This window comes from Heterodontus francisci, chromosome 26 (assembly GCF_036365525.1).
Source record: "Heterodontus francisci isolate sHetFra1 chromosome 26, sHetFra1.hap1, whole genome shotgun sequence".
Classification (NCBI taxonomy): domain Eukaryota; kingdom Metazoa; phylum Chordata; class Chondrichthyes; order Heterodontiformes; family Heterodontidae; genus Heterodontus; species Heterodontus francisci.
In genome coordinates this window covers 54,544,573-54,557,528 of record NC_090396.1, presented here as the reverse complement: position 1 = coordinate 54,557,528, position 12,956 = coordinate 54,544,573, and the positions used below count along the sequence as shown (strand labels likewise).

Below are 12,956 nucleotides of genomic sequence, written 5' to 3'. Positions count from 1 at the left end.
GACTGTTGCCTTACTGCTGGAGGTTTTTAGAGGACTTATGAAACACATCAGGAGACTTTCTGGGCACTTTGTTAAGAGTTGACCAATATTCTACCAATGTTTATACCAAAACTCCTCTGAGCACTTCACTGAAGAAGAGTAAATGCTGTGCAACACTACCTTATTTTACACCTTGTAAGAGTAACCAGGAGAAAGGGAGTACTTGGTCATGGATATTTCCCTAGGGGGCACCATTGTTCTTCAGGAGGAACAGAAAGAGGATATGAGGTCAGCCAGAGCAGCACTAGCTGCTGCTGGAGAGAGGGACAGGAGGGCGAGATGGACCCCTTTGCCCCCCCTTTTGGTGCAGGACTTCTCTCCTCCTCTGGGCCTCAAGTGCTACAACTGAGAGCATGTGTGCTCTCTCACTCAATCCTTGAGCCATCCTGAAGGCTGCTGCTTTTTGTCAGCCAGCCCATTCCACACCATCAGTGGAAGTGGGTGCATGGAGTCTGCCTACTTGCTCCATGAAAATTACTTTTAATCAGCACTTGAGTGCTAAACCTGCAGCTCTCTGTGGTCGTGCCTACAGGCATGTTTAAATTGTGGGAATCATCCATCAGCCCCAATATAATGTGCTAAAACCATACTTTCAACAAGGTATTTCTTATTAGCACAGCACTCATTTGTACTTGTATTCACCCATTCATCAAAATAACTCACAAAATCTCTCCATACCAACTCTACACCTGTAATGTGATGCAACATAAAGAGTTGAATTCGATGTTCTGTGGGATACTAACATATGAATTCATAACATGTTCATAGGATTATTTTCTCTCAGCTATTTTAGTGGCGGCATTAATAGCTTAAGACAAAATGACACCTTTGCTAAACGAGCAGAGATAGAGGAATTTCAAATCAGTGAGTACTCTTGCAGTCATATATCCCACAATTATATCATTTCAGGCCCTTGATTCAAGAATAACATTTCTTGTCACACTTATTCCACACTTACCCTCTTCTTTCGTTTATTTCCCATACCCTCAGTCTTGTTGGCTGTGTCTGTTTGGAGAGATGAGTCTTTTTTATCTTCTGCAGTTAGAGAAAAGTAGTCATCATCAGCAAATTCAGCTTTTGTTTCATCATCCAATCTATCAATTCCCCCTAGATCACTCTGGTTTGTAGGGTCAGCACTCTATGCTCTATTTTCATTCTCGGTGTCAAGTAAATTCTGTTGCACCAGTAGGGCATGAACATTCATCACTCCACATAACAACATTGAAAAATATTCACTCCAAGATTTCTCCATTCAGAGTTAATATAGGAACTAAAACCTATGTGCTTGTACATGCTATGCAGGTGCCAATTCAACAATTAACCTTATATGTGGTATTGAGTATACTATAGAATATATGGGATGCTCGCCGTGTCTACTGCTCTTTCAAAAGATGGAATAATGAATCCAGGCCATTTATTTAAATTAGAAATAGCAGTGGCCCCTTATTGTTCCATTATTTTGTATGAAGTAATTATTGAAGTATGTTATACTATCAAAATCTAACGTAGACAGCATGCATATCTGTGCTCTTTTGTTGTACATTTCACAGTTGTTTGCATTTCTTTGAGCAAAAATGTAAAACTTCACCTCCTTTAGCTGCTGCAGCAATGTTGAGTTCATGTTGCTGATTTTCAGCCTCAACCTGTGTGGAATCTGCAAATGATTCTTCCCCAAGAAAACAAGGCAAATTTCCTGATTTCTCCAGTACAGCTGAAGTTTGATCACTTGCATTCTTCTTTCTGTTCCCTTTCCAGAGTTCCTGTCTCACAAAAATAAATCTGATCAGTCACTCAACCTCAGCACAAAATTCATACTTTACATTTCTGTAATGTAACAAATTTGGTTTAGGCTTAGTAAGTGTAGTTAGAATATGACCTTTCTAATTTAGGAGCCATTGGAAATGAAACAGTTTGTGACTTGTTCGAGTAGGGAAATTTTAAAAAAACTGTATATTAGTGTGCACTGAGGAGCAGCTATAGTTCTGTACATGCTTACCATTAGCATGCATCAATGTACAGCACACCTCATAACATAACAGCATACTTTCCATTACACAAATAAAATCCTTAGGACTCTTGTATAGTTGATTCAGTCATGCTAAATAAAATTATTAACAACTGCAGCCATTTCAACATGGAATCAGATGGTATGATACTGTGAACACGAGGCAGAACACAAGTGAATGGTACACCGAGGGTGTTAGCACTATAATGACTAATGAATCAAAGTCCAAGATGCATATTGTCTGACCATCACCTTTTGATTACACATCTTTTCTCCATTCTTTTCTTCTCCGATGGTGGCCTGTGTTATGGATTGGGTTAGAGGGAGTGTGGCACTGTCAGGGGTACCGTCTTTCAGAATGGACACTAAACCAAGGCCCGTCCACCCTCTCAGGAGGACGTCAAAAACCCCTATGGCACTATATAGGAGAAGAGAAGGGGAGCTCTCCCCATTATTCAGGCCAATATTTATTCCTCAATCAATATTACAAACAGATGATCTGGTCATTATCACATTGCTGTTTGCTGTGTTTCTTACATTACAACAGTGACTACAATTCAGAAGTAGTTTGTGGGCTGTAAAGCACTTTCCAAAATTCTGCCGTAGTGAAAAGTGCTACATAACTGCAAGTTTGATTTCCCTTTCTTTTTTGCTTCCAACAATTGTCATGTTTGCAGCCAAAAGGTCTTTTTCGTAAGTTGATCAAATCCACTATGAACTGAAAGCTTTGTGCTTGTACATGCTGTGCTTGGAATAACAGGCCCCAATTTAACAACTAACCCCTATGTATGACATTTAGGTCACTGCAGAATATGTCTCCTTACTCTACCAAAAGGTGGTAAGTTGCACATTGCCAAATCAAAGCGTGTAGTTTTAAAGTACCTCGACAAATTTATTTAGAGAATAATATAAAAAAGCAAAAAAAAGATATGATAGCACAGCAACAAAAAAATGAAGTCAGAATTAGCCAATAAGGTATAAAAGTATACTTTTGTGAATGCACATCTTAGAGGATCTCATAGCAAGACAACATTTTGGAGAAACACAGTCAGGTGGACCTTCCAGATATCATGTTATAGGTGGATGATGCATCCATAGAGTTTGAATTTCATGCCAGAACTGAAGAGTATGGGAGAAATTCCAGAGAGCTCTGAAGTTAGACCAGTCAATGATCAGTAATGAAAGACACAATAATAGGAATCATTGTATAGAATACTGATGAGCAAGTGATTACACTTTCTCCGAGTTCCCAGTACATCTCGACCATTTTGCAATACAACTTTAACTTAGAACAAAGCCCCCTTAACTGCCTGATTTCCAGGTCAAATAACTTAGCCTATTTCCCAAGGGCAACCAGGCTCCACTCTTTATTCTGAAACTCCATTTTGACTAAAGACATAGAAAATTAAAATGGAAAAACAGGCAAGATAAACACAGAAATTTCCTAATCAGAACAGCCTTCAATAAGTGTCTTGACACTTTGACGAGGTTTCCCAATTTTTGAAAAGAAAATCGCAAATCCTCTTACATTACCAAAAACCCCTTTGTGAACACTCTTTTTTTCCCCTAACCATACTTAGAAGATATACAAATAATCACAAAAACATAACTTTGGGATTTCAGTGAAATAGAATGTACCTCAGTACTCTTTCCTGTAGGTTCTTGTAGGTCAGTTTGTTCTTTTGTCACATTCTGTGAAAGGGAGGGAGAAAGTCTTTCTCTAGAAGTTGATGCACCACCAATGATTGTCGGTGAGGTAGATATTGTGTCGTTTGGAATGTCGGCTACATTAATGTCATCCAAGTCAAGAATTTCAATTATTTCTGTTGTACTTTGCAATGAGACTGGATCCCGAAGAGGGAAGCATTGATCGCCTGATGTAGCTGAATCTTGTAGAGATGTTTTCTGGAATTCCTGTGATACCTCAGACTGTACGTTGTTCATTTCATTGGGTAATGCTTCCTGTTAGAAATGCAGATTCATAAAATTATCTCTTATTAATCACGAAGGCTATGCCACTAGAAGCACTATGTCGATCACTTTGATCGTAAATTTCTACCCATGTGATTTCCGCAGGGTGGAGAGAAGTAAAATGCTCCCTTATGTTCCAGAGAGGACCCCCACCCGGGTTTTGTTTCTGCCAGGTTTCTCTGCTCCTCTCTTGTGATTTGGTTCATAGGTGTTTGTCATCTTCAAGTACCTCACTGCAAGTGGCCATTCTGCAGAAGCCCTGAAAGTGAGTTTTGGCAAGTTATTCAATGTGCTGTCCCACTTCTGAGCACATACTGCCCTCACTCAAATGTGCACTTTCTACAAATTTTAATCTCAATGAGAAATTTTGGCTCATTGTCTGCTTTCTAACAAGGGACCACCGAAGTTAACTGTCGCACTTCTATTGCTGTCCAGCCAACATCAGCTATTTATTTATTCATATTTAGTTACTCTCCTTGTGCCTTATCTAAGCTCAACTTGTCCACAAAACTCAACTCCTACTCCCTGGATCCCATTCCCACTAAACAGGTCACCCAATTTCCCTTCCTGCTCCCTCCCCCATACTAGTTAACACGATAAACGTTCCTCCCTCAAGTGCCGTCTCCCTTCTCTTCAAAACCACCATTAATCCTCTTAAAAAAAAACTCAATCGCTCTGTCCATCCAAACTATCACCCCATTTCCAATCTTCCTTTTCTTTCCTATGTCCTTCAATGTGGTGTCACCTCCCAAATCCGTGGCCAGCTTTCTTGCAACTGGATGGGAGGATTCTCTCTCCAGGGTCAGGAACCAGAGGTTAGGACCGTTTTCCGGTTCCGAACCCACCCGCGGGGGGGAAACCCACCAGCCCTGATATCAAGGGGGTGTTATGACCAGGTGAGAAAGGAGTCTAAGGGTCCCTCTCAGCCTTCACCTGGTCTCACCGTAATAGGGTTTAATTTTTAAAACACTGTTTTTTTAACTCCCCCTTAGTGAATCCTTGTTCATTGCTTGCCAATTATAAGGCAAAGAAACCAGGACAAACAAGCTTTCTTAGGTTTAACAAAAAAAAGTTGAAATTTATTAAACTTAAACCTAAACTCTAATTCAGTTAATGCTTACGGATACACGACACGCCCCACACTAGCATGCACACGTGATACACACATGCAGTTAGAGACAGAAAGAGAAGTTTTAGTTTTTTTTAGTTTTAGAGATACAGCACTGAAACAGGCCCTTCGGCCCACCGAGTCTGTGCCGACCATCAACCACCCAGTTATACTAATCCTACACTAATTCCATATTCCTACCACATCCCCCCCTGTCCTTATATTTCCCTATCTATATTCAGGAGAACTTGCAAACTTCACACAGGCAGTACCCAGAATTGAACCCGGGTCGCTGGAGCTGTGAGGCTGCGGTGCTAACCACTGCACCACTGTGCCGCCCAACAGAAGAAATAGAGTGGAAAAGTTGAGGAAATATCTGAGGAGGTTTTTTGTGTTACGGTTCTTCGAGCTCACTGTAGAGTCCTTAATTGTAGGTAGATCTTGCTTTTCATTGGGGCCCAGTATTCTTCTTAAACCTCGTTCGCTGTAGGAGACTTTTCTCTCTTGGGGTTCATGTGTCTTCAGTGGATTCAGAGGCTTTTGAGAAAGAGATGGGAGCAGACAGGAGAGATTAGATTAGAGATACAGCACTGAAACAGGCCCTTCGGCCCACCGAGTCTGTGCCGACCAGCAACCACCCATTTATACTAATCCTACACTAATCCCATATTCCTACCAAACATCCCCATCTGTCCCTATATTTCCCTACCACCTACCTATACTAGTGACAATTTATAATGGCCAATTTACCTACCAACCTGCAAGTCTTTTGGCTTGTGGGAGGAAACCGGAGCACCCGGAGAAAACCCACGCAGACACAGGGAGAACTTACAAACTCCACACAGGCAGTGCCCAGAATCGAACCCGGGTCCCTGAAGCTGTGAGGCTGCAGTGCTAACCACTGCGCCACTGTGCCGCCCGATCTTCTCAGTCCAGGAGCATTCTGCTTTTTGCCCAAACTGTTTGTACAAATTCAAAAAATTCAGGTTGCCCAGCAGATTAGTCAAGTGACTAGCTGGTTTGACCATATCTGTTGGTGTATTTAGCCATCTTAGCAGTCAACCTGGAATGCGAGCTCCCCGATCAAAAGTCCATTGTGGGTTGAATGTGTCAGGAAATGGTTGCTTTGTCCTTCCAAACACCGTCTGTTAATATGCAAATGTCTTTTCCAGCCACAGTTGATCTATTTAACAAGTCGTTTCTTCACTCCAGTAACAAGTTAAAATCAATGTTCATGAAAAAATTAATGTGCCTCATTCTTGGCAGGTGGGGGCCCAGCATGAGAGGGGCATCCCCATAACTGGCCTGGAGTTGAGCTCACTGACCAGTTAAGGACGGCGGGTGGGCTCTCAAGGCTGGAGAGCCAGTCAGAGGTCTTCAAGTTTGAAAGAAACAGCAGGCTGAAATAGAGAGTAAGTCAGGGACAGAGTGCTTCAAAATGAAGCACCCTCTCACCAACCTTTTTGAACATAAATTTAAAAACTGGATGCTGCAGCCAGACCACCACTGTGGTGGGGTGGGGTGGGGGGGGAAGCAGTAACCCCTCGACAGGGCAGCCCTTTAATTGGCCTCAATAGGCTCTTAACGAGCCTTGTCATTGACCTGCCACGTGCAGGTGGGTAGCCCTGTCATACTCCCCATACCCCCACTCTCACCTCTGCAAAAATGGCCCAGGGAAAGAATGGAGACGGGGAACGAGCTTTCCGGTGGGCGGGGCTATTGTTAGCTCCCGTCCACCTTCAAACCCAGCCCCATTGGGGGCTCAAGATCCAGCCCCGTGTTTGAATCTCATCAATTGGGTTTGCTCTACTGCCTCAGCACTTAAACAGGCCTAATCTAGATCACAAATGGCATCAACTATGACAATGGTGCACTCTCTCTGCTTCTCTGCAGCTTTTGACACAACATCCATCTCCAATGCCTCAACTCCACAATTCAGTTTAGTGAACTGGACACTCTTTCCTATCAAATCACAGCCAGAGCTTCTTTTCCTACACCCACATAATTATTTCTAGATTTCCCCCATGGATTGATCCTTGGCCTCACTCATCCTCCTGATTTACATCCTTCCTTCAGTAACATCATCCGCAGGCATGGGCCAGGTTTTACATGTATCCTAATGACATTCAGATCTATGTTTTCACCGCACCACTACAAATGTGTTGTCAGACTGCTTGTCTAACATTTAATCTTGGATGAGCTGCAAAAACATTTGGAAGGATGAAGCCATTGCCTTCAGCCTCCACTACGAGCTCTGCTCTCGTGTCACTAATTCATTCGTCTCCTCAGCCATTGTCAGGCTGAACCAGATTGTTCGAAATTTTGGCATCCTATATCGACTTTGAGCTGAACTTCTGACCCCATATCCTGGGGAGTCTAGAACCAGGGGGCATAATTTCAATATAAAGGAGAAGCCACTTATGACAGAGATGAGGAGAAATTTCTTTACTCAGAGAGTTGTGAATCTTTGGAATTCTCTACCCCAGAGGGCTGTGGAAGCTCAGTCATTGAGTATGTTTAAAGCAGAGATTGACAGATTTCTAAATACCAATGACAGAAAGGGATATGGGGATAGTGTGGGAAAAAGGCATTGAAGTGGATGATCGGCCATGATCGTACTGAATGGCGGAGCAGGCTCGATGGGCTGAATGGTCTACTCCTGTTCCTATGTTCCTACGTTCCATCACAAGGACCGCCTGCTTTTACCTTCACAACATATCTGCCCCTTCACTCTTAGCTATATCTGCTGCTGAATCCCTCATCCATGCTTTTCTCAGCTCTCAACTCCACTATTCCAATATTCTCCTGACCAGCCTCCCATCTTCCACCATCTATAAACTTCAGCTCATCCAAAACTCTGCTGTTGGTATGCTATCATGTTTAATGGCCTCACCCCTCCCCATCTCTGTAATCTCCTTCAATCCTACAACGCCCCTCCATGAAGTCTTTTACCTCCAACTCAGGGCTCTTGTACATTACCTACTTCCATGTGCACCTAAACTCCCCTCCCCCAACAGCAACAGGCAGCCATCTAGACCCCTCCTGCTGGAATTCCCTTGTTAAATTCCTCCATCTCCCACTCCCATTTTAAGACCCTTTTTGAAACTCATCTGCTTGGCCAAGCTTTTGTGGGCAGAGGGTGAAATTGGTCTATGCCAGTGGCACAAAACAGGCTCATAACAAATCAGCAGCCAGTTTTCAGTTTCCATTGGACTTCAAAAATATTGCCCAGATTTTTAATTTCAAGCCAAGTAAAAACAACAGTAAGACTAGGAAATGAGGCTCAAAAAACAGTTTGAACTATTGTTCTGTGAACTCCAGTGGAAAGAAGATTGGGTGCAGTGAAAAATTGACTGTCTATTCACTACAAGCTCAATTTAGGCTGCTGGTGTTGATCAATTTAACCCACTTGAACTCCCAATATCTCCTTCTTTGGCTTATTGTCCACTTTTATCTGGACACACCTTTGTGAAGTGTCTTGGAATATTTTTCTACAATAAAGGCTCTAGATAAATGTAAACTGCTGTTATTACCATTTTGCAATGGGATCAAACCTCATGGTGATGCTATGATGAAACATAGATATAAAAGGCTTAATTAGGTAGAATTTAGATATAATTAATACATTATACCTTTTAGAATTAAAAAGATTGAATAAATGGCCAGTTTTCAAGACTCAATAAAATTCCCTTTTAAAAGCAGAGTTAAAAATCTATAAACATCCCTGTCACAATATAATGTGAACCAGAAACACATTTTAAGTTAAATACATTTCAAGGTCTTTCAAGGTCTCTGCTACAATGGAATTAGAACATGACACACATTGAAACATCTTATGTGAGGTCAGTACTGGTGGCTATAAACTTAATTAGTTGATAGTGTTAGTGATATAGAAAGACTGACTCAAAAGGATGGTACAAGGTACCACAAAAAGATAATTACAGATGATAGATTACAAAATGAAATGGTACTTACAAAAACAGATGCCAAGTAAACTCAATTACAAACATTTTGACCAGATAAAAGATCACAACTTCAAGAAAAGGGGATTTCCAGCAAATACATTAAGTGGGAATGGTAGCCAATGATATTACCATATAAGAATCTCAAAAGCAGGAAAAATACACACAGAAAGGTAACACCTACATTCTAAATGATGAGATGATAGATTAGAAACAGTATAAACATGAGAGTTTTGAATCAAAAAACCAGAAGTGTTGAATTCCTCAATAATATTTCTCAACTTATGGTACTCGGGGAATTTAAGGTAAAAGTTTACTTTAAATTTTGACGGATATTCTAAGATATTTTGCTGTAACATTGTCAAGGTTGAACTTTTGTATTCTATTTCAGAAATAAAATTAAGTTTTATATCTCTTCGTAATCTTTGATATTGTAGTATACTTAGCCACTTAAAGTGTATTGCATGTTCAACTCTTGAATAAATATATAAAAGTTAATAACTCGTCTCATGTAGCATTCTGTAAACAACTACAAGAACCCCCTCTCTGTGTCTCCTTAAGTGGGAAGATACTTATTGAAGAGAGTTTCCCAGATCCTTATAATATCTTGGATATTTATGACTTAGCTATAATTATTAAAAAATAGGCTATCCAAAAGATAGTAATATTCTCTGTTGGTTTCCTTTCTTTGAGGGAAGACTAGTTGAGTTCTTCGGACCCAAATAAGTATCTGTAGGAATCTGTCTGGTCTGAACTTAATTAAAAAGGAGCCTTATAGGGATGTACGCTTGATTTGGTTTAGTCCCTATAAGGGGTTAAAGTCAAACATCACTTCAATGTCTGCATGTGTATTGCACAGAGGAAGTCGAATAAACATAGAACATAGAACATAGAACATACAGCACAGAACAGGCCCTTCGGCCCACAATGTTGTGCCGATCCTTTGTCCTCTGTCAAGGACAATTTAATCTATACCCCATCTAGCACATTATGGGAATTTTTCAGTTAGTCTTTATGATCATATTACTACCATCTATGATATTCCTCCACTTTGTCTTGGCAACCAAGATAATGTCACAACAGGTGATTTTCTTGCAACAAACTGCCACAATTGTTATTAAATGAGGTGATGACATGGTTTAAATTAACTAGATTAATCATAAATGTTCTTGCACTCAATATGGGACACCCTGTAGTAAGTTCTCCTTATTCTACCGTTTAGGGGATGTGCATTTGTCGTAAAGGTATAAAATGGGGATGGTACTGTACCTCAGTGCTCTTCTCTGTAGATTCTTGAAGACAGATGTTTTCTCTTGTAGAATTTTCAGAAAATGAGAGAGAAGCTGTTTCTCCATCAGTTAATGGCCTGCCTGTGGTAGTCACTGAGATAATTATGGACTCACTTAGAGCTTCAGATACATCAATTAAATCAGAGTCTACAGTAACAGTTGTAGCTGATACAGGCTCTAATGTAGCTGGCACTGGATGAGGAATGTGGTCAGTGAGTGATATGGATGATTCTGATCCAGATGTTTCCTGGAATTCCCGTGGTACCACCGGCTGAACAATGTTGTCTTCCATTTCAATCTCAACATCTAAAAAGTTTTAAAGTGAAAAATCTTGACTGAGATAATATTTAAATGAACATTATACATTGTAGGTTATTAACATGAAAATAAAATACTTACAGTATTGGAGTTCTAAAAATATTTAGGAATTGATTTTAAACTGTTTTATGTGGAATACTTCTGAGTGTGAAAATGTTTGCTTCGTCACCAGATTGTTGATTTTAGTTCAAACATGTCTTGACTCGAGTCAAGTTAGGTTTACCAATTCTCAGCCAAAGCAATTCATTCCTTTTCAAGGGAAAGTAAAATTTATATTATCTACCCTCCTATCAGCTTAGCATTTATATCAACATTAATTTATCAACATTTATAAAGCACCTAATGTGGCAAAACATCTCAAGGCCCTTCACAAAGGGGGAAAAAACACAAGAACACAGGAAATAGGAGCAGGAATAGTAGACCATATGGCCCATCGCACCTGCTCTGCCATTCAAAACCACCTTGGTTGATGTTAGGCCTCAATTCCACCTTCCCGCCTGCTCGCCATAGCCCTTAATTCCCTGAGAGACCAAAACTCTGTCTATCCCAGCCTTAAATGTATTCAACAATGGAGCATCCACAACCCTCTGGGGTAGAGAATTCCAAAGATTCACAACCCTTTGACTGAACAGAAAGAATGCGCTTTGAGCTATTGTAGGAGAATTACAGAAAGTGATCAAAACTTTGTCAAAAAGATGGAATTATCTGGAAAGCATAAATGGGATTGGGCAAAGTCAGCATGAGTTTACGGAAGACAAATAATGCTTAATAAAGCTCCTGGCGTTTTTAGAGGATGCAACTAGTAGAATAGATAAGGGAGAACCAGTGGATGTGGTGTACTTGGATTTTCAGAAGGCTTTTGATAAGGTCCCACATAAGAGGTTAGTATGCAAAATTAAAGCACATGGGATTGGGGATAATATACTGGCACAGATTGAGAATTGGTTGACAGACAGGAAACAAAGTAGGAACAAACAGGTCTTTTTCCGGGTGGCAGGCAGTGACTAGTGCGGTAGAGCTCTGCACAGGGTACTTACATGGAGGTAGAGGTCTGCATAGGAAACCCGACGCGAGCTCGAATGCCGGACCAGAAGTCCGACCAGACCTGACACATGTCGCCGGGACCCATCAGGTTCAGGTCGGGTAGCAGGTCTTTACAACAGTACATGGGTAAAGGCTGGCTACCCGAGCCGACCCTGACTGGACCCGACCACATGTGTCGGGTTCGGGTCAGGTCGGACTTCCGGGTCCGGTATTCGGCCTCGGGTCGGGTTTCCTATGCAGACCTTTATAGTGGGTACCACAGGGATCAGTGCTTGGGATGACTTAGGTGAGGGAACTAAATGTAACATTTCCAAGTTTGCAGATGACACAAAGCTGGGGGGGGCGGTAAGTGAGCTGTGAGGAGGATGCAAAGAGGCTCCAATGTGATTTGGACAAGTTGGGTGAGTGGGCAAATGCGGATAAATGTGAGGGTATCCACTTTGGTTGTAAAAACAGAAAGGCAGATTATCTGAATGGTGATAGATTGGGAAAGGGGGAAGTGTAACAAGACATGGGTGTCCTTGTACACCAGTTGCTGAAAGCAAGCATTCAGGTGCAGCAAGCAGTTAGGAAGGCGAATGGTATATTGGCCTTAAAAGCAAAATACTGCGGATGCTGGAAATCTGAAACAAAAACAAGAAATGCTGGATTCACTCAGCAGGTCTGGCAGCATCTGTGGAAAGAGAAGCAGAGTTAACGTTTCGGGTCAGTGACCCTCCTTCCGAAGAAGGGTCACTGACCCGAAACGTTAACTCTGCTTCTCTTTCCACAGATGCTGCCAGACCTGCTGAGTGAATCCAGCATTTCTTGTTTTTGTGTGGTATATTGGCCTTCATTGCAAGAGGATTTGAGTACAGGAGCAAGGATGTCTTACTGCAGTTATACAGGGCCTTGGTGAGACCACATCTGGAGTATTGTGTGCAGTTTTGGTCTCCTTTTCTGAGGAAGGATGTTCTTACCATGGAGGGAGGGTAAAGAAGATTTACTAGGCTGATTCCTGGGATGGCAAGATTGACGTATGAGGAGAGACTGGGTCGACTAGGCTTATATTCACTAGAGTTTAGAAGAATGAGAAGGGATCTCATAGAAACCTATGAAATTCTAACAGGACTAGACAGGTTAGATGCAGGCAGGATGTTCCCAATGGCTGGGGAGTCCAGAACCAGGGGTTCAGGATATGCCAATTAGAACTGAGATGAGGAGAAATTTCTTCACTCAGA

General features: G+C 41.5%; 1 protein-coding gene across 4 annotated transcripts in view; it reads right to left on the bottom strand.

Annotated features, from left to right (window-relative positions):
• The window catches only part of LOC137384369 (E3 ubiquitin-protein ligase rnf213-alpha-like), a 164,380-nt gene that overhangs the window by 141,264 nt on the left and 10,160 nt on the right, over positions 1-12,956 (bottom strand). For all 4 annotated transcript variants that reach the window (XM_068058308.1, XM_068058310.1, XM_068058311.1 and 1 more), the window contains exons 2-5: positions 10,355-10,680; positions 3,683-4,006; positions 1,628-1,799; positions 998-1,074 (exon numbers count right to left, since the gene is read on the bottom strand). In XM_068058308.1, the coding sequence (XP_067914409.1) occupies positions 998-1,074; positions 1,628-1,799; positions 3,683-4,006; positions 10,355-10,666 (885 nt within the window). In that variant the 5' untranslated portion in view covers positions 10,667-10,680. The remainder of the gene's footprint in view (positions 1-997; positions 1,075-1,627; positions 1,800-3,682; positions 4,007-10,354; positions 10,681-12,956) is intronic.